Below are 22,196 nucleotides of genomic sequence, written 5' to 3' on the forward strand. Positions count from 1 at the left end.
TCGACTGCTTGATCCCCTCACTTCTCTCTCCCCGCCTTAATTCCCCGTTAGACCAAAACACAGAGCTGACTTGCACATGCACCTAACTTTTTTTTTCTCGCGCCTCTTGCTCCCACATGATGTTGGCAACTACCTATTTGGATTTTTTGCGCGTGTTTCGTCTACGACCGATAAACAAACACCTCGTCTGTTCATTATCCCTTAAGGATCCTGCTGTAATCGTCCTCAGCCACATTGGTGGCTTTGTCTTTTGATTTTGCTGCTGTTGCTGCTGTGCTCACATACCACAGATTCCTCCTCTAAAAAATATCTATGGAAATTACTAAACGCGGGATATTTTGTCTCTGCGCGGACCTGTGTTCGTGATCTTGTGTGCTGCGTTTGCCTCTGCTGCTGTATCTCACGTTGCGTCGACGCACTCACGTGTGTGTCGCCGCGAGTCTATGTGGGGAGTAGTAGTGTTGTGGTTAAGGGTGCAGTGCTAGGAACCTGGCGACCCGAGTTTGATTTCCGCATTTATATGCGTCCCTACGCATGCCCGTGTGTCCCCACATGTCCCGTTTGTGTCCCTATGTATCCCCGTGCATGCATGCCCCTTGTTGTGTATTTCCGTGTGCGTGCCTCCATGTGTCCCTGCCCCCCCCCCCCCCCCCCGTGGTGTGTGTGCGTTTCCGCGCGCGTGCCCCCAGGCGTGGGCAAGGGCGACCGCGTCGCCATCTACATGCCCATGATCACGGAGCTCGTGGTGGCGATGCTGGCCTGCGCTCGCATCGGAGCCGTGCACTCCATCGTGGTGAGCAGTGTGCAGCAGGGTGCAGCAGGGTGTATACTGGCTTGCAGCAGTGTGTGTGGTGCCGGAGCGCTAGTCAGGTATACCAGTGTGCAGCAGTAGGGCATTGCATGATGGGAGGACGTGCGATGGATTGTGGCGATTTCGGAACGCATCTGTCAAGGGCTAGCATGGTTGGCTACGTACTGTGCAGAAGAAGTTCAACATGCCTACGTAGAAGGGGCATGTGTTCGAGAAACGGTGATGTGGGCACCACATTGCACGTCCGGGCATTGGGGACAACGCAGAAGGACACCGCCCCCCCCCCCCCCCCCGCTGGGCTATTGCGGAACACGGGGAAGACGAAGGCAGGGCTCGAATGTCGTGCAAGGGCTCCGTGAGGCTCCGTGAGTTTCAGCGGACGTGGCGAGGCAGTGGGATGCATCGGGAAGTGGCGAGACGCTGCGGGACGCTGCAGGCACCCGGCGCGTGTGTGTGCAGGGCGTGCTACCGCCGCCGCGTGAACACGCTTCCTCTGCGTCGTCTCAGTTCGCAGGTTTCTCCTCCGATTCGCTGAGCGAGCGCATCCTGGACTCCAAGTGCTGCATGCTGATCACAGCCGGTAACGCACGCACACGCACAGACGCTAAATCGCCGTGCGTCACCAACACTCCCTATACACAAACGGGCACTCAAAAGACAAAGATAAAGGCCCCCTGTATAGCCTATTAACAGGCATTTGGGGCAAGTGCTGTTAGCGAGCACCTGTGTTCTGTGCCGGTCTTCATGGGGGGGTGGATGGCCAGTGACATACCTGGTCGCTTTTGTCATCCGAGTGGCGACATTTATGCATCGTGCCAGGTACTCGTTAAAGGCTGAGTCGACCTTGGGGAGGCCCGTGACCAGTTCAGATAATTGTCACTGGTGTTGGTGGGCGTGAGCTGGAATCGAACTCGGGGCGCCAGGTTCATCGCATGGCATGTTAACCGCTACACCACGCTCCATAAACCACGCTCCATCCACCACGCGCCATCCACCACTCCCCATACACAAACGCACAACTTGCGCGCACACACACACACACACACCCAAAGCGCGCACTCTCCATACCGGCTTAATGTAATTGTGATGTCGTTATTCAATCATTGCTAAAGGCACTCTGGCTCGATTACAGTTCAATTAAGTCTGCTATCGGACCATCGGATGTGATCAGAATAAATAACGGTGGACGGGAAGCTGTGTTAGCGACACCGCTAACACACCCTGGGTTTAAACAGAATTTTGGCCAAGAACCCTTTGCTAAATTCGGCTGCTTTTTCGACAGGGTAGGCCAGTAATAGCAACGCAACCTTCTACTAAAATGTCGTTAATGTCTGGATCGTTCTTACAAGCGTTGTCGTGCCTCCCCGTTGAGACAGACGGACCGAATCTATTCAGGCTTTCAATCCTAATTGTGGTTCCACCACAGCAGCAGTAATCGTTTCCCACTACCCCCCCCCCCATCCCTACTGGCAGAGAAATGCTTGTTTGCAGGCCAGGTGCTTGAGTCACATTATGCTACACAGGGGACAGCCGCTGCCACTGGAGGTGCCCTTTTAAATGTGCTGAGATGAGATGTGAGATGTGTAGGAGCATGCCTTATCAAAAACGAATCACCATTAAGCCTCACGGCTCTTGCATTGTAGTATTGTTTAAAATGTCACAATAACAGAAGTGGTGAGTGGAGATATCTGGGTGGCTCATATGTTTGTTGAACTTCTTTCGCACCATATGCAGCCAACTGTGCTAATCAGAGATGCGGGGGAAGGACAACAAACTAAACGGAAAAGCATTTCTGAAGAAATTAGTTTCCAATTTAAGCTCAGAGGTCAGAGACGCTGAGCTGGCACCGCTGACATTCTGGGTTTTGAGTCTGGGTTTCGACTGCCCGCGGTTAAACCGGGTTCTCAAGCGCAGTGAATCTGTGGTCATGGCCGCACGCACAAACCCCATCATATTTAACGTTGGTCGTGCACTTAGTCCGACTGAATTTTAGGCCAAAACTGTCGCCGTATTTTTGAGAGGCTCAAGTATGAATTTACAAGATCTCTTGAGTGCGTGCTCAAGAACAATTAGCAATTTACTTGGTGCTCAGTTGAACAGATGCACACTCATGCGCTTACACACACTCTCGTGTGCACACGCGCGCAGTCGCACACTTAAACTGTCATGTACGCACACATGCACATGCACTCGCAGCGTAGACACCAGAGGTGGGACCAAGTCATTGTTATGCAAGTCCAAGTCGAGTCGCAAGTCATCAAATTCATGACTCGAGTCTGACTCGAGTCCAAGTCACATGACTCGAGTCCACATCTCATAGGTGGGACAAAGTCATTGTTATGCAAGTCCAAGTCGAGTCGCAAGTCATCAAATTCATGACTCGAGTCTGACTCGAGTCCAAGTCACATGACTCGAGTCCACACCTCTGGTAGACACTGGCGTAGACACTGGCATAGACACTGGCATATTGCAAGAACAGAGGCCAACCAGGATCAGTGGGCAGGAATGTAAAGCCCCACACTGGCTTAGTGGGAGAGGCAGGGGTGACAGACACATTCATGTACGCATGTACACAAACACACTCGCAGGATCTCAGCAGTGCTCGCTCAGTGTTCTGACTTTTCCCCTGAGCCACACGTTAACACATGAGCTCCGTTCGTCTGTCTGCATAACAATGATCGAACATCAACAAAACTTGAGTATAAAGTTGTCTGCTATCGGGAACCTATCCTGTTTAATATCGGCCTCATTGATCAAAGGGGTAATGCGTTAGCTCTGTCTGTCTGTTCACAACTGCGGGTCACAGTAACTCTGGTAAAGATGGTCCAATATAAGCGCAACTTTAGTGTAAAGTTGTGTTGCTATTCGAGAACTGTTGAATATCGCCCCCGTTAATTAATTCAATACAAGCACGTGTTGGAAATTGTTCTATATTGCGAGCATATGAATGATTTTCTTTTTTCTGTGCTTTAAAATTACGTTTGATCAGGTGGTGCTTGTGGTTAATGTAGGCACCATGTCCTCCTCCCCCTTGTGCTTTGCAGACGGATTTTACCGCGGGCAGAAGCTCGTCAACCTCAAGGAGATCGCCAACGAGGCCCTGCAGAAGTGCATCGACAGGTGCGTGCGTCACACCACGCGTCGCACCACGCGTCGCACCACGCGTCGCACCACGCGTCACACCACGCGTCACACCACGCGTCACACCACGCGTCTCACCACGCGTCTCACCACGCGTCTCACCACGCGTCACACCACGCGTCACACCACGCGTCACACCACGCGTCACACCACGCGTCACACCACGCGTCACACCACGCGTCACACCATGCGTCACTCCACTGGGCAATGGGGTGGTCTTAATGCTCTTCAGTAGCCTCCTCCAGGAAGCATGATATCCGAGGACTCTCCTCCAGGAGTCCCAGTAATCTCTTCCTGGAGGTTGCTGGCTACCTTCCTGCTTTGTCTGTGGTTTCCCGCTCCTCCGTGCGAAAAACCGTGCCGGTAACACATTTTACAGCGTTTTGAGATGCAGTCTGAATGCATGACGCTAGCTGAAATCAATACGTTATGATGATGATTATTACTCAGCAGTCCCAGTAATCTCTGCCAGCAGTGCCAGTACTGTCTTGCAGGAGTTGGGTCCTCTATTCCGGGCGGCCTGCCTCGGTGTCCGCAAGTCACACTCGGTCACACGTGGGAGTCACACGTGCGCGCTTCAATGCCCACAGGGGCCGCCATGTGGTGGAGCGGTGCATTGTGGTCCGGCACTTGGGCTGCGACTCGGAGAACGGAAAGGAGGAGAGCGTGGGGGCGCAGCCGAGCGGGGGAGGGGGGAAGGAGACGAAGGGGAAGTGCAAGGCAGGGTCGCACTCCCCACAACCCAAGCGCCCTTGTCCCGGCCTCCAGGTAAAGCTGTGAAGAGTGGACGCCAGCACATACATGCGCGCTCACACACACACACACACATGAACATGCGCACACACACGCACACACGTGCGGATACACACATGCGCACACGAAGACAAACGGATACACGCACGCGTGCATATGCGCACATGTATGCGCATGCACACGCGGACACACAGACACAAACGCCCCCCCCCCCCCCCCCCAACGCACGCACGCACAGACACAAGAGGCGCTATGCATTATTATTTTACGAGTGTGGCAACACATTGGACTGGAAAGGCCACTGCCTTAGCGATTCCGTCCGCGTATTTCTGGGGGACGAGGAGGACGATGTGGGTTCAGGGCTCTGCCTCCCTCCAGCAGGTCTCGCCCGCCCAGTCGGATTCGAAGAATACCCCGCGCGGCCGACATTGTGTCCGTCAACAGGTAACCGGGGCCCCGGGAGGGCCGCTCGACGGCCTCGTTTTCCTCCGTACAACCGAGCCGCGCCCCCTCCGCCGTGGTCGTGCCGAGCCTGCCCGGCGTGGCTCAAGAGGCGGCGCGGGTGTTGTGTGTTTTTCCCCACTGAGGAAGCCGAGCCGTTACCGTAGGGGTCGCGCGCAATGAGCAAGTCAGCTCGCGCGTAGGCGACGCGGCGCTGGCGACGCCGCGTATCTCACGGCGTGCCGATCGACCGACGTCGCTCGTAGTGAGCCCCGAGCAAGATTCAGATGTCTGCTTGTGCGGCCTAGTACATCACAGTTTTGGTTCCGGTTCGGCTCGGCCAACATCAGTGGGGAAAACCGCCTGTACCATGAGGGCCCCCCCGCGCTGGCTCGGCTCGGATGTGCCAATGGAAAAAGGGTGAACTCTTGCCGGTACACGGCAATTATTAACGCAAGCTGGAATGTGTAACCCAAACACCGCACTGCGCTTTGCTTTGTTCCGTTTTTCGTCTCCGTCCGATCTCAACGAATACAAACAAATGTCGGGGTCTGGCGTTGGTCTCTTTTCCAGCCCTGGCTGCCGGCAGAAATTCCACATTGCCGTGGCAGGGGACACGGTCGTCTGTAAGGGCAACCACTGTTGACCTGTCCGCACAAGTGGTGGTCAGTTTTGAGAACTCTGGAGGGAGGACGATTATGTTGCTGATGACGCTGATGATGGTGATGATCACGATGATAATGATCATGATGATAATCACCACGGTGATTGACGATGCTGATGATCTTGATTAATGATGCTGATTATCTCGATCACAATGACCATGATGATTAACGATGTTGATGATCATGATGATTAATAACGATGCTCATGATTGGCGATGTTGATGATCATGATGACTGACGATGCTGCTGCCGATGATCATGATTAAAAAAAAGTTGATCATCGTCACGCGATGGTCAAAGGTAATCAACGTGACGATGATGTTCGTTGTCAGTGTTGAGCTCTGAGCGAGGACCCGGTGAGTCTTGCCAGGACATTAGGATCCTGCATTGCATGATGGGTGACGCTGTGGTCAACACACAGCAAGAAGGGCCTGGATATTATTCACAACTCGGGCACCTCTCCATGTAGAGTTGGTATAATCTCTCCCTCTTCTGCACAAGTTTCCTCCGGGTTCTCCAGTTTCCTTCCGTAGCTAATAAAAACAATGATATCAGCCAAACATCCCAATACTAAAATATTACCTGCAAATCACTCAAGTGAGATGAGAAACAGTAACATTGCCCCCTACTGCACAAACTGGGCAGGACCCTCTTGAAGAAGAGTCGTGAGACTCTGTGAATATTTCCTGTGTAAATAAATACATTATTATCACTATGTTCAGGATGGCAGACACTTTTTCAGCACAGGATATCACTTCAACCGATGATTTTGAAGTTCTATTGGGCAGCCTGATATGCAACATAAATAATTAGACTATGTTTACACTACTCAACCACGAGGCCTACTGGGAGTGTACACTTCCTGTCGACCGCAAGGCCTTCTGGGATGGCATAATGTCATCAGAATCGATTCGGTGCAAGCAAAACTCTGGACCGGTTTCGACAATCAGTGTCGTGAACACATACGAAGGTCTGACGGACATCGACAAAATATCACACGCCGGCTGTGTTTGGGTTTCACACTCCTCCGTTCTACTCACCCCTTCCTGTCTTTCCGCCTGCGAGAGAAACGGTGAAGCCCCAGAATGCTCTGTGGCATGGCGAGCGTTGGTCAGGCCGCGAGAATGACCTCTTGGCACCCCCCGCATGTTGTTGGTCCCACGGTGGATAATTTTAGCGGCCGTCACTGGTTTTTTCAAATTCCTGGTGCCAAGCGACAGTTTTCTTTGCGCTGTGTGGGATTTATAGGGTGACTGGTCAGATGCCCACCTAATTTCAAATTGACTCGGCAATTAATAAAGTGTTTTTTTGCGGGTTAGGCCCTGTGACGATCTGACCGAATTTGTGTAATTAAGAACCCTCCATCACCCGACACAAACGTCAATCACGAATCGTAACATTGGCTGCGAGAACAACCTGCATGTGAAGTTAATAAAGTAGACGCCCTAGGAAGAGGTGAAGTTTACCCCAAGTCATGTGGAGAGAAGTTACGGTTGCTGGCAGGGTTGGCGTTAAGGGTTCGTGTGTGGATGGAAGTTGCCTTAAAAGTGCCTTAGAGTTCGGTTGGGTTTAGGGTTAGGCTTTAAGACTTTGGAGAGTTTTGACACGGTGATCGTTAGGTTTGGGTTAAGACTCGAGTTATAATTGAGAAAGGTTTGGATTATAATTAAGAGTTTAATAGTTTTAGGGTTATGGCCAGCTCATAGTTAAGGTGTTAAGCTAGCATTACAATTAGTTTTAGTTATGAATGTAAGATTGGGCTTTGGGTTAGTATGGGTTAAGGACAAGGGTCTTATGAAGGTTAGGCTTGAGATTTTTGGGTAAGCTTAGGGTTAATGTTTAAGACTCGAGTATCGATTAGGGCCGGGATAGATTTATTATTTACCACTTGGGTCATAATGAGGGTTTCGTTAGCGTTACGGATAGACTAGTTATGACGATGACTGTCAATGTTAGTGCCGTTGTTCGCATGAGATTAACATTAAGATTACAACTGCTGCCAAGGCCCAAAGGCGAACACTCGAATCCACTGAACCGATTTCAAAAGCGTTCAGTTTTCTCGTTGCGATTTGACTGCTGTTGTGTCGGCAGCGGTGCCGAGGAACAAGCAACAAGAATAACACTCAACACGTTCGTCAATAACAACACTATGTCCCAAAAGATATGGGGACAATTACAACAGATGACATTTTGGACCATGGCCCTTGTTGTCAGCTCAAACTTCCTTCCGTTTTTTCCTCTTACCTTGCCACACTGCTCGCAGGCATCACCGTTTCTCGTGGCGTCGTCCGTTCCAGCACCGTGCGTTTGACAGCTTTCACCGTCGCTCCAGCTACTGTTACTACCACTGCTGCTGTTACTACCGCTGCTGTTACTACCGCCACTGCTGCTGCGAGCTGTTTGTAGGTGTCCGGGAAAGTGAATTGGTGGGAGTGCAGAACCCAAGAACCCTTGTCAAATATATACGTAGGAGGCCACATAGGCAGAGGACGACAAGTGAAAGTAGTAAACTGATGGAGGGAAGGAGGATGAGGAGGAGGCATGAGAACAGAGAGGAATAATACAGAAACGTCAGCAGCAGAAGGGATACGGTGACGAGGACGATCATAATGATGATGATCACCAGGAGTTGAGAACGGCCGCTGCTGCTCCTATCACCGATGCCAGAAGGTCATTGGCCCAGCGGCCCATATGGACGTTCGTACATTTAACTTCTTTCTCGCCGTACATATCCAACCGTGCTAGTCGGAGGTGCGGAGGAAGGACGACAAACTAAACACAAAAAAGCAGTTCTTGAAGAAATTCGTGTTTCAATCTAGATTACTTTAAACGGGAATAGCTCCAGTTTGGGCCTCCGTAAAAGAACTGGATGGGAGAAAGAAGCTGTAGGGACTGCCTGATGCCGGGCTGCCTGACGACAGTTTTTGAATCCTTGTTAAATAGAAAAGAAAAAAAACCTGACTTTAAAATGACTTTCAGGATCGCCCCCCCCTCCCCTTAGCGTCACTGCAGTGGCTGCCGTTGTAGGCTTCACCAAGCCGCGCTGACCGGCACGGTAAAGTGTGGCGGCGTGACCTCCGCGGCCGGCGCTACACGTGGGGGAGGGGGGGGGAGGCTTCCCCTCCAGCAGTGGATTGACGGAAGCGCTGCACTGTGTACACGTAGCGACGTCACCGCCGCAGTCCTCCAGGAGGTTCATTGAAATTGTGCTCGACTCGTTAATGTAACCTCAAGGCACGTGTTGGAGAGCTCGGGGTTCCGCAACAAAGTTTTGCTGTTCTGACCTCTTGACCTTGATGTTTAAATATATAAAAATGGGAATTGTACCACAGGGTGGCTCAAAAGTCAGGACACATTGGGTTCGTTTCCTTCACTGAACCAAATGGGTTGTCTAATTTACTTTAACGAATGTTCAAGCTGACTTCTATGGACATGAATGCACGATGCATGAATTTAAAATGAAGTGAGGATTTTTGTTTTTAGATTACAGCTGCCTTCTTTAGCGTACATGAAGACGAATTGAACTCTTTCGTCAATGTTCTTTCCATTTTTAAATGGAAGAAGATAAATAGATCATTATCAAAGGTAAAATATTAAAATATTAAATATTAACTTCAGCAATAAACAATTTCAATGTTTTAATGCCAGTGTTAAAATAAATGAAATAACCTGATGTATCCTGACTTTTCGACCACCTTGTATATCCATGTAGAATTTGCACACGCGATTATATACATTGAAAACTCGAGCTTTACTGCATCGTAGAAGTTAATGAACAACAAATTAGAAACAGCAGCAGCAGCAGAATTCCCAACACCAGAGCTACAGTGGCAAGGCCTCATCCTCTGTTGCTGCCACTCCTACTAAACATTTTGCACATGCTGTCTAACAGAGGCTCACTAACAGACGGTCCTGCCCAGCTTGTAAGGGCACCTTGACTGTGTGTAAAATTAACACACCTATTAATCTCTGTGTGTGTGCGCGCGTGTGTGTACGAGCAGAGAGATGTTTTCTGCCCTTGTGCCATGCTAACAATTTTTATGCCACCCGGCTTGGCACAGGCACTTTCAGACTTGGCCTTCTGATTTATGGCATGAACATGTGTATGTGTGTGCATAGGTGTGTGTGTGTGTGTAGGTGTGTGTGCGGCGAGCGGGGATGTGGTGGTAAGCGCGCTGCACTACGAACCTCGGATCTTCTCCGGGCGATCCGGTTTCCTCCCGCGAGTATAATAAACACTCGTCATTCATTGGCTGAAAACATCTTTAAAAAAGTAAAAACTAATTGCGGCAGGACCCTCCTGACAAAAGCGTCGTACAACTCAGCGTGGCCCTCCTGGAAATTATAAATAAATAAATGGCCCTCACATGGAGTTCCTGGCTCAGCGGGAGGAAAAGGTGTGGGGTGGGGAGATGGTGGGGGGGGAGAAGGGATACTCTTACAGGGTCATCGTGCCCCCTTGTTTCCCCGTTGCCTATTTTTATTGGGTCTGTGCTGGCCACGACCCACGTAATGCAAAGTGTGTGTATCGGTGTGTGTGTGTGCATCAGTATGTGTGTCATTTTATGTCTGGAGTGGTAGTGTAGCAGTTAACGCGCTGCGCTGCAAACCGGGCGACGCGAATGCGATTCCCGCTCATGGCCAACACCAGTGACGAATATCTTAACTTGTCCTGGGTCTCCCCTCGGTGTGGTGTGTAAACATCTCCACTGGGGAGACAAAGGCGGTCGGGCGTGGTGCTGGCTAGCCACCCCCTCCTGTGCCGTGCCAACCTTCATAGGTGCTCGCTAATAGCTCTTGCCCCAACAGTCTGTTAAGGCTAATTTGATGTGCTTTATTGACTTGGTCAAGGCTGATGATATAATCAATAGGCTAGGGATCACAGTTATTCGTGCTTTCGGGGTCCCTGACCCTCTGCTCACATCATTAAGGGCCTTTATGATGGTGGGCTGGCCCAGGTAAAGCTGTGTGGCCTGGAGTCAGAGCCTTTCTCTGGGTGTGACAGGGATGTCCTCTGGCCCCTCCATTATTTAACATCTTTTTTGACCACATAGTTTAATACATTGAGAGGCTGATCAGTGCCCCCAGCCCATTCAAGGGATGGCTCCTTATTGGTCAACCATGTTAAGTATGATGATGACCTTACTCTGAGGAGTGGGAGACTTGAATGTGCCATGAAAAGGTTTGGACCTTACTCTAAGCCCCCCCAAAAACAAGCACCTGCCTGGGTATTATGTATCAACAAACACTGCACCCCCTCAACTCCCCATCACTCATAGGGAGCTGAGGGGGTGCAGTGTGGTTGTGACTGGTTATGGTTTTGCAGCGGAGGTCTCACTCAGAATAATTTAAGCAGCATTATATTTCCATCGGCTGCATGGCACTGTCGAAACTCCAGGTCTTCTCGGCCATAGTAATTCCCTCTCTTCTCTATGCTTGCTAAACATGGAGTGCTCTTAAATAACATCTGTGCCTGTTTGAAACAGTTACAGGGAGCTTTGTCTCTTATATGTGTTTGTGTATAAGTGGGCAACAGTAGTCCAGTGGAATCCCAGCAATCTGATTTCAACACCCGACCACGGCTGACACAAGTGGCGAGTGACTGAATCGGTCCTAGGCCGCCCTCCCCTGTGTTGATTTGTTCTTCTGTATATGTATGCGTGTGTATGTATGCGATTGTGCGGCTGCGTGTGTGTGTATGCCTGTAAGTATATGCGTTCAAGTCTGTGGTTGTGTGTGTGTGTGTAACGCTGTGTCTTTGCAAGACTGCGCGTAATCCTGTGCGCGTGGGAAGAGGTAGTGTAGCGGTCAGCGCACTGCACTGTGAACCCGGCAAATCGAGTTATATCCAAAATCGGTTCTGGGCTTCCCCCAGGTCGACTCAGCCAAACGAGTACCTGGTGCATTGTGTAAACACGTCACCGCTGGCCGAACGAAGGCAGCTGGGCGTATTGTTAACCACGCCACCATTTGTTTTCCGAGCCATCCTTGACAGTGCTTCCCTATTTCTGTGTACGCCTGTGTGTGTGTGAGCGGTAGTGTGGCGATTAGCGTGCCGCACTCCGAACCCGGCGACCCCGAGCTCGATTACCGCTCACAGCCAACACCAGTGACCGTTATCTGAAGCGGTCTTGAACTCGGCCTCAATTGAGTACCTGGTGCGGCGTGTAAACATCACCGCTAGGGAGACAAAGGCGGCCGGGGCGTGGTTGCTGGCCACCCACCCCCTCAGCTTTCATCGGTACTCGCTAACAGCACTTGCCGCAACAGCCTGTTAAGGCTATACGGGGGATCTTTGTCTTTTGTAAGCGTGCGCGTGTTTTGAGTCTGTGCGTGCGTGTGACACGCAGTCCCGTGAGTGAGCTCCACAGGCAGGTGATCAAATTCTTGTCTGGATGGCGTAGCCCCGAAATGCCCACCCGCCAACCGCATGTCCAACGCAGCTTCTGTTTGGCCGGATAGAGAGGGGGGGGATAAAAGGGTGCGGCACGGGTGCAGAGGAGATAGGCCGATGCGGTAAAGGAGGACGCGGAGCTGAGTGGACTTGCGGGCAACTGATACCAGCGCTAAACGCTGTGCGCTCGGTCCTCCCCACCCTCATTCCACACGCTGAGTGTTAATCACTCCCACGCCATCATTTCAAGAACCCGCAGCAGTTGCAAGACGCAATCAAATTACCGCCCTTTTAAACAATCCAGTCCAAGGTCATCAACTCGCTCGCTCTCTCTCTGCTGGCCTCTTTATTTATGCACTCTGAAGAAGGGCCATTGCCCGAAACGTCTACTACTATATACCTTTTCTTTTATTGTAGAGCCAAACACAGTGCTAATTATGAATGTGTTGCATTTTCAGTCGCGGGTCGTTACGTAACCAGAAACAGATTGCGTCCAGAGTGACCTTCCCAACACAGCGTACCGTGCATGGTGCATGCGCGCGTGTGCGTGCAACTGATATTTCAGCATCTCACTAACAGCGCTTGCTCAAACATCTAACCGTGCTCAAAATAGAAACGTTGTGTATTTATGTGGGAGAGAGACCTCCATGTCACCTCTGTGTGTGTTTGTGTGCCCATCTTTGTATGTGTATGTAGTGTGGTGGTTGGTGCGCTGCGCTATGCACCCGGTGAACCGAGTTTTATTCCCATTCACGGCCACGAACACCAGTGATGGTTATCTGAACTGGTCCTAGGCCTTCCCTAGTGGCTGGACGTGGTGCTGGCCACCCACCCCCTCGTGTGACGTGCCGGCCTTCATAGTTGCTCGCTAACAGCTCTGGCCCCAAACATGTGTTAAGGCTATATGGGGGAGCTTTGTGTCTGTGTGCTAATTCGGTGTGTGCTCCGTGTGTGCCCGTTTGTTTATAAGACTTGGCACAGTGTGGGTGCATCTCTCAGTCAACTCGTAACACCTGGGTCTATCTAGCCCCTGAGCAGAGAGCCTTCCACATTTCACGTGATAACCCTAAAGTGCATCTAGCCTGGCACAAGCAACGTGGTGATGTCGAAACCCCCGTTTAGTGAATATCTGTGTGTGTGTATATCTACGACTGTTTGTGCGTGCATCTCTATAAATGCGTCTGTGCCCCTGTGTGTGTGTGTGTCTGTGACTGTTTATATCTCTACGACCCTGTGTTTATCTCTGGTCCTGTGCTCATCTCTATCACGGTGGGTGTGTATCTCCATAACTGCGTGTATCTCTTTGACCCTCAGTGTGTATCTCTATAACTGCATATATCTATGTGACTCTGTGTGTATCTCCGCGACCCTCTCTGTGTATCTCTATGACTGTGTGTGTGTCTGTGTGTGTCTTTAACCTTGTGTGTATCTCCGCGACCCTGTGTGTGTATCTATGACTGTGTGTGTGTCTGTGTGTGTCTTTAACCTTGTGTGTATCTCCGCCACCCTGTGTGTGTATCTATGACTGTGTGTGTGTCTGTGTGTGTCTTTGACCTTGTGTGTATCTCCGCCACCCTGTGTGTGTGTATCTGTGTGTGTCTTTGACCTTGTGTGTATCTCCGCGACCCTGTGTGTGTATCTATGACTGTGTGTATGTCTGTGTGTGTCTTTGACCTTGTGTGTATCTCCGCGACCCTGTGTGTGTATCTCTATGACTGTGTGTGTGTCTGTGTGTGCTCTCTGCACACCCGCAGACCCCGTGGCAGGCGGGCCGTGACGTGTGGTGGCACGCAGAGATGGCGGTGGCATCCACCGACTGCCCCCCAGTGTGGTGCGACGCCGAGGACCCCCTCTTCATCCTCTACACGAGCGGCTCCACCGGCAAACCCAAGGCAAGTTGCCACGGCACACACACACCGCCACGACACACACACACACACCGCCACAGCGCACACACACACGCCGCCACGGCACACACACACACCACCACGGCACACACACACACACCACCACGGCACACACATACACACCGCCACGGGACATACACACACTGCCACGGCACACACACGCACACACCACCACGGCACACACGCACACACCACCACGGCACACACACACCGCCACGGCACACACACACCGCCACGGCACACACACACCACCACCGCGGCACACACACACCACCACCGCGGCACACACACTCACACCACTACCACCACGGCACACACACACACACACCGCCACGGCACACACACACACACCGCCACGGCACACACACAAACCGCCACGGCACACACACACTCACCACCACGGCACACACACACACCGCCACGGCACACACACACACCGCCACGGCACACACACACTCACCACCACGGCACACACACACACCACCACGGCACACACACACCACCACGGCACACACACACTCACCACGGCACACACACACACACCGCCACGGCACACACACACCACCACAGCACACACACACCACCACGGCACACACACACACCCCGCCACGGCACACACACACACACACCACCACGGCACACACACACACCCCGCCACGGCACACACACACACACACTCCACCACGGCACACACACACACACACACCCCGCCATGGCACACACACACCGCCACGGCACACACACACACACCACCACGGGACACACACACACTCACCACGGCATACACCACCACGGCACACACACCACCACGGCACACACACACACACCACCACGGCACACACACACCGCCACGGCACATATACACACACCACCACGGCACACACACACACACCACGGCACACACACACACACCACCACCACACACACACACCACGGCACACACACACACACCACCACGGCACACACATACACCGACACGGCACACACACACACACCACCACGGCACACACATGCCACGGGATACACGCCATGTCACACACACATGCCACGGCACACGCACACACACACCACCACAGCACACACACACATCACCACGGCACACACACACACACCACCACGGCACACACACTCACCCGCTATGGCACACACACACACACCGTGTCACACACATATACACTGGCACGGCACACACACTGGCACGGCACACACACACTCACCCGCCATGGGACACTCTTACACACTCACCACCATGGAACACATACCGCCATGGCACACGTGTACATGCACTCAAGTCTATACACGTGTGTACGTGTGTTTGTGTGTGGGAGCGGTCGTGCTGTGTTTCGTGCACTGCTCTATGAACCCGTAGACCGAAATTGGATTCCTGTTCGCCGCCAACATCAGTGATGTATATTGGTACTGGTCCCTGGCCTCCCCTAGGTCAACTCGGCCTTAAATATGTACCTGCTGCAATGTGTATACATCAGCAGCAGGGAGACAGACATCAGCACCGAGACCAAGGCGAGGTGGTTGGCTGGGCGTGATGTTTGCCGCCCACCCCCTCGTGTGCCGTGTCGGCCTTCAGAGGTGCTACTGGCCAACAGCACTTGCTCCCAATAGCCCATGAAAGGCCAGTTGTTAGTGCACCTCGCTGCGAACCTGGTGACCCGAGTTCAGTTCCCACTAACGGCCAATATCAGTGGCGAATACTGGTTCTGGACCTCCCCAAGGTCGACTCGGCCTTAAATGGCGCGGTGTGTGTAGACATGGGCACCGGCCGGGCGTGGTGTTGGCCACCCATCCCCTCGTGTGTCGTGCCGGCCTTCAGGGGTGCTGCTTGCAAACAGCACTTGCCCTGACAGTCTATGCAAGGCTATACCGGGGATCTTTGTCCGTTGTGTGCGCGCGTGTGTGTGTCTGTGCACGTGTGTGTGTGTGTGCGCGCGCGTGTGTGTGCGCGCGCGTGTGTGTGTGTCTGTGCACGTGTGTGTGTGCGTACGTGTGTGTGTGTGTGCGCACGTGTGTGTGTGTGTGCGCACGTGTGTGTGTGTGTGTGCGCACGTGTGTGTGTGTGTGTGTGTGCGCGCGCGTGTGTGTGTGTGTGTGTGCGCACGTGTGTGTGTGCGCACGTGTGTGTGTGTGTGCGCGCGTGTGTGTGCGCGCGTGTGTGTGCGCGCGTGTGTGTGTGTGCGCGCGTGTGTGTGTGTGCGCACGTGCGTGTGTGTGTGTGCGCACGTGTGTGTGTGTGTGTGTGCGCACGTGTGTGTGTGTGTGTGTGCGCACGTGTGTGTGTGTGTGTGCGCACGTGTGTGTGTGTGTGTGTGCGCACGTGTGTGTGTGTGTGTGCGCACGTGTGTGTGTGTGCGCACGTGTGTGTGTGTGTGTGCGCACGTGTGTGTGTGTGTGTGCGCACGTGTGTGTGTGTGTGTGCGCACGTGTGTGTGTGTGTGTGCGCACGTGTGTGTGTGTGTGTGCGCACGTGTGTGTGTGTGTGTGCGCACGTGCACGTGTGTAGGGCGTGCTGCACACGGTGGGGGGATACGTGGTGTACGCTGCACACACGCACAAGCTGGTGTTCGACCTCCGCCCCGACGACGTGTACTGGTGCACGGCCGACATCGGCTGGATTACCGGCCACTCCTACATCACCTACGGCCCGCTCGCCAACGGAGCCACCAGCATCCTGGTAGCCTCAACACCGCCACAGTGTTCAACACCAGCCAGTCGGGGCGATTACTGATCCAGTCCTCGCTCGCTCATTCGCTCCCTCGCCAGTCGGCCGGCGGTCGGTCGCCTCCGTGTCGTTCTTCTATCATCGCTACTATGACGGCTACTGGTCCTCCATCCATGTTGAGAAATCGGTCTCCACCACACACTAACTGTTTCCGTCTCATCTATCACGCCGTGTTTAGCCATCACCACACTGCAGGCCACAACACAGATCCCCCGTTTCACCCGGACAGACTGTTGGGGCGAGTGCTGTAAGCGAGCACCTGACAGCCACGCAGCAGCACACCGCACAACAACAACAACCGCCATTCGCCACTAAGTGGCGGTGACGTCACCACGACGCTTATGCCAGGCCATGTGCACCTTGAGGCCACGTGAAGTGTCGAACGCCCGCTGGCAGGAGGTCACGGGGCAGACCCAACAATACACTCGTTCACACACACCCACCCACTCACCGGTTGTCACACACGCAAACTCGCCCACCCACCCACTCACTCACACACCCACCCACGTCCCACACTGCAGGTCACAACAACACTCACCCTCTCACTAACTCACTCACCCACAAAACTACAGGTCACCTCTTTTTACTTCCTCCCTCGCACTGCTCTTCGTCTCTCCTCATCCAAGCCCTTACAATAACTGAACCTTGCCTATAACGTGCCGTTTCCTCTTTGCCGTCGTGGTTGTTGTCAGCCTGTAATTTCCACCGCTGGGCAGAGGTCTCCCCCCCCCCACCCCCCCAATCATTCTCCTCTGTTTCTTCCTTCCCCCCGGCTACTCCTGTCCGGTCGCGACCTCCGAACTCCGTGATCTCATCTCGCTGCTGCCGCCGTGTCTCTCCCCTGCTTCTGTTGCCTTCTCGCCAGAGGTCGCAAACGGGTTTTGATTCCTTACCCATACCCGGCCGCACCAGGGTCGCAATCGGGTACCCGTACCCTACCCGATACCCGGCTACCTGTACCCGGCCGGGTATCGGGTAGGGTACGGGTACTCGATTGCGACCTCTCGGATGAAGCCATGTTGCAGGCGCGGGTGGGTTGATTCTAGGAACTTGAATTGTGAGAAGAGACAAGACGTTGGGAAATGAGTGACAAACGGTTACTCACCAGTGACTCACGGCCTACCCGTACCAGGCCGCACCAGGGTCGCAAACGGGTACCCGTACCCGCACCCGGCCGGGTACGGGTAGCCGGGTATCGGGTAAAGTACGGGTATCGGGTAGCCGGGTATCGGGTAGGGTACGGGTATCGGGTACCCGGTTGCGACCTCTGCTTCTCACGATCGCCATTCTGGAAGTTGGTTCTGTCCCTCGTCAGCTACTCGCAGGACGTATGCCTCCCGTTTCATATTCCCAGTCGATTTCTTTCACTCTCACAGAAGCATCATCGGTGTGACGCCTGCTCTTCTCTTCAGGGCAGTTTTGTTGATGAATGTGTTCAGTTTTTTTTTTGTTACGTGTGCTTGCGCAACTCTGCCAATGCAATATTGCCAAATAATCTGCGATCGGCCTTCATCGGTGCTAGCTGACGGCACCTTGCCCCAACAGCCCGTGTAGGCCACGTGGGGATCTTTGTTCTGGTTTTATCCGGAGCGATCCTGTGACCTCCTGCCAGCGAGCCTTCAAAGTGGCACCTAGCCTGGCACCAGCTCTTTGGCGATGTTACTGTCACTGAGTGGCGAATGTCGTCGGCTTTCGTCGTCGTTGCAGCGAGCGGCACAATATTTGTTATTGCTATTGCACTGTGCTGCCAACCTGGTGACCCCCGAGTTCAATTCCCGCTCGCGGCCGAAACGAGCGGCGAGTGATGCCGGAACCAGTCCTGCGGGCCTCCCCTGCCGAACAGCGCTTGCCCCCAACATCCCGTGTAGCCTACACGGGGGACTTTTGCCTTTGCGTGTGTACGTGCAGTTCGAGGGCTTACCCACCTACCCGGACCAGAGCCGCTGCTGGCAGGTGGTGGAGAAGTATGGCGTGACCAAGTTCTACACGGCACCGACGGCCATCCGCCTGCTCATGAAGTACAAAGACGAGGACGTCCTCAAGTGAGTCCCCGGATTTCGATTTAAAGCTTTCGTGACTGCAGGGATTCATCTTCTTGGTTCTTTCGGTAAAGTCACGTAGAATGGAAGTAATAATAAAATAATCAAAATAAAAGATAATAAAATAATAAAAATAAAACAAAATAAAAGAATAAAAATAAAACATAATAAAATAATAAAAATAAAACGTAATTAAATTTCGATTTAAAGCTTTCGTGACTGCAGGGATTCATCTTCTTGGTTCTTTCGGTAAAGTCACGTAGAAGGGAAGTAATAAAATAATAAAAATAAAACACAATAAAATAATTCTCACGGACCTGGTTTTCACCTGAGGACGGCTGCTTGCGTTGTGGCCGAAACGTCGTGAGAATTATTTTATTGTGTTTTATTTTTATTATTTTATTACTTCCCTTCTACGTGACTTTACCGAAATAAGCAAGAAGATGAATCCCTGCAGTCACGAAAGCTTTAAAATAATTATTTTATTATGTTTAATTTTTATTATTTTATTATTTCCATGCAGTCACGAAAGCTTTAAATCGAAATCTATTGCAGCAGTTCATTTATTTCTCTATCTGCACACCGCAGACAGCCGAAGCTTTTAAATTACAGTTGACTCTCGATGGCTTTAGGCGCCTTATTAAAACATATAAAAGAAAAAATTTTTTAAACATGATAAAATAATTATTTTATTATGTTTTATTTGTATTATTTTATTACTTCCCTTCTACGTGACTTTACCGAAAGAACCAAGAAGATGAGTCCCCGGACTCGTCGCGCGGGGGCGACGTGGCGACGAGAGCCCCCCCAGCAGCGGCGCGGTCGCCACTTATTGCAGTAGAGGTTCGTGGTTGGAATCCGACAGGCTGCCCTGGTTATTACCACGGTGCTTGTGTGTAAACCTGTAGAATGCCACGTGTGGACGCACACCATGTCTGGATTTGGCTCGTGGCCAAGCAAGGCTAGGGCCAGGGAGAATAGCGCGTTCACCGCGCGCGACACGAGTCGGTACGCAGTGAGGATGCGGCGTTGCTATCGCGTCACCTGCACCGCGTCTCCGCTTGTTCGCTGTGTGTGACATCAGCTGCATGGCTTGGCTGCTGCAATGAAAAAACAAACTGGTGCCTCCTGAGCTGCATTGGACTGGCTAGAGAACGGCCCTGGTACGGTGCAGTTGTGCAGTGCAAAAGAGGTATCCATGCCGAATGGTGGCCGTTGTTGTTGTTGCTGCTGTTGATGATGCGCAGACACAACGTGTCGTCGCTGAAGGTGCTGGGCACCGTCGGCGAGCCCATCAACCCAGAGGCCTGGCGCTGGTACCACCGCGTCGTGGGCGGGGGACACTGCCCCATCGTGGACACGTTCTGGCAGACGGAGACGGTGGGTATCCACCTCGTCCATTGTGCCCACGATGATCACCCCGCGCGATGCGTCTCCCACGTCCATCACACTCGCCGGGTCCACCACACCCACCATGTCAAACACGTCCACCATTATCACCGTGACCGCCACAAGGAGAGCTGTGCGACGCTTATCGGGGTGACTGTGTCTGCGCAGGGTGGCCACGTCCTCACTCCTCTGCCAGGAGCCACTCCCCTCAAGCCTGGCTCAGCCGTGAGTGACGCAGAGCACACACACACACAAAGACAAAGACCCCCCCCCATATAGCCTTAACAGACTGTTGGGGCAAGTGCTGTTCACGAGCACCTATGAAGGCCAGCATGGCACACGAGGGGACGGGTGGCTGGCACCACGCCCGACCGCCTTTGTCTCCCTAGTGGCGATGTTTACACACCGCACCAGGTACTCGTTTGATGCTGAGTCGAACTAGGGGGAGGCCCAGCACCGGCTCAGATAATTGTCACCGGTGTTGGGCGTGAGCGGGAATCAAACTTGATTCGCCAGGCTCATCGCGCAGTGTTGATTCACACAGTTGAACACGTAGGCTTTCGCGACCAATATTATTCATAATAAAGGTTTTTGGGTTAGATTGCGTTATTTATAAATGTGTCGTAAACCTCCACCACCCGACACGGCCAAACAGTAAAAAATGTGTCACGTTGACAAAGGACAAATAGTTCACTACTTTAGCCCACCGGTGTGTTGAAGAGCGAATCAACATCGTTTAAAATTTGAGTCGTACGACGTTTCGCTGGTAATTACATCCAGCATCATCGGGCGATTTGCCAGAATGGTGAAGCCCTCACGTTCTCCCGGTCTTAAATAGAGTAGCAGCAGCAGGGTGACGTCATTCACACACACACACACACATGCTTATCCCACGATCTCCTGAAAACCAGCGAGCATGCTCTAATCCAGATAGCCTCAAAGTGCACCCAGCCTGGCGCAGTAGGCGCGGTGACGTCAACCCCACTTCGGGGCGAATGGTGGCCCTTGCTGTTGTCTGCGTGTGCTTGTTGATGTGCGTGTGTGTGTGCGTGGGTTTCCGTGTTGGTGCGTGGTGCAGACCCTGCCGTTTTTTGGTGTTGTCCCGGCTATCTTGAACGAGCACGGAGAGGAGTTACACGGGGAGGCGGAGGGATACCTGGTACCGGCGCGCGCGAGACAGTTTGACGCAATACGGCACAGCCACGCAGCAGCACACCGCCGCACCCTGACACAGCCGCACACCAGCGTGTGTTGTAGAGTGTTGCCGTGCTTCGCAGGTGTTCAAGCAGCCGTGGCCGGGCATGATGCGCTCCGTGTACGGAGACCACCAGCGCTTCGAGGCCACCTACTTCCAGAAGTTCCCGGGGTTCTACGTCACGGGCGACGGTACCGCTCCTCACCTCCCGCCCCTCACCGCACCGCTCCTCACCTCTCCTCAACACACCACTCATCATCGTACCTTGCCAATCCTCACCGCTCCTCACCCGTACCTTGCCTCACCGCACCACTTCCCACCGCACCCAATTGCACCTCATCACTCCTCTATGCATCGCTTCCCGCCACACCTTGCAGCACTTCACCGTAGCTTTTTTTTTTGCCGTACCTCACCGATCCTCATTGCACCTCACCTCTCCTCCACACTCCTCACCACTCCTCATCGTACCTTTACACTCCTCACCACTCCCCAGCACTCCCCAGCTACAGATAATTGTTGGTCACGTGGCGTTGTTTCGGCTCCTTCACGATGCTCACGTCAGTGGTGAATATCTTAGCCAATCCTAGACGTCCCCGAGGTCAACTCGGGTGATTTGGGTAAAGTCCAAGTGAATAAGGCAGTTAATTATCGTTGACTAGTGGTGGTCTAATAGCATCATTTGTTTTCTGTTAGACTATGGATTTTTTTTACCTATGTCAAAGGTCAT

General features: G+C 52.7%; 1 protein-coding gene across 2 annotated transcripts in view; it reads left to right on the top strand.

The window, feature by feature from the left end:
* Positions 1-22,196, top strand: part of LOC144940635 (acetyl-coenzyme A synthetase, cytoplasmic-like) — a 55,072-nt gene that overhangs the window by 24,149 nt on the left and 8,727 nt on the right. The window contains exons 4-15 of one of the 2 annotated variants that reach the window (XM_078866892.1): positions 690-793; positions 1,319-1,391; positions 3,856-3,931; positions 4,543-4,720; positions 5,087-5,149; positions 13,960-14,097; positions 16,628-16,798; positions 18,755-18,888; positions 20,133-20,265; positions 20,443-20,499; positions 21,353-21,433; positions 21,552-21,660. In XM_078866892.1, the coding sequence (XP_078723018.1) occupies positions 690-793; positions 1,319-1,391; positions 3,856-3,931; positions 4,543-4,720; positions 5,087-5,149; positions 13,960-14,097; positions 16,628-16,798; positions 18,755-18,888; positions 20,133-20,265; positions 20,443-20,499; positions 21,353-21,433; positions 21,552-21,660 (1,317 nt within the window). The remainder of the gene's footprint in view (positions 1-689; positions 794-1,318; positions 1,392-3,855; positions 3,932-4,542; positions 4,721-5,086; positions 5,150-13,959; positions 14,098-16,627; positions 16,799-18,754; positions 18,889-20,132; positions 20,266-20,442; positions 20,500-21,352; positions 21,434-21,551; positions 21,661-22,196) is intronic. The other variant, XM_078866893.1, reaches the window with a different exon arrangement.

This window comes from Lampetra fluviatilis, chromosome 23 (genome assembly GCF_964198595.1).
Source record: "Lampetra fluviatilis chromosome 23, kcLamFluv1.1, whole genome shotgun sequence".
Taxonomy (NCBI): domain Eukaryota; kingdom Metazoa; phylum Chordata; class Hyperoartia; order Petromyzontiformes; family Petromyzontidae; genus Lampetra; species Lampetra fluviatilis.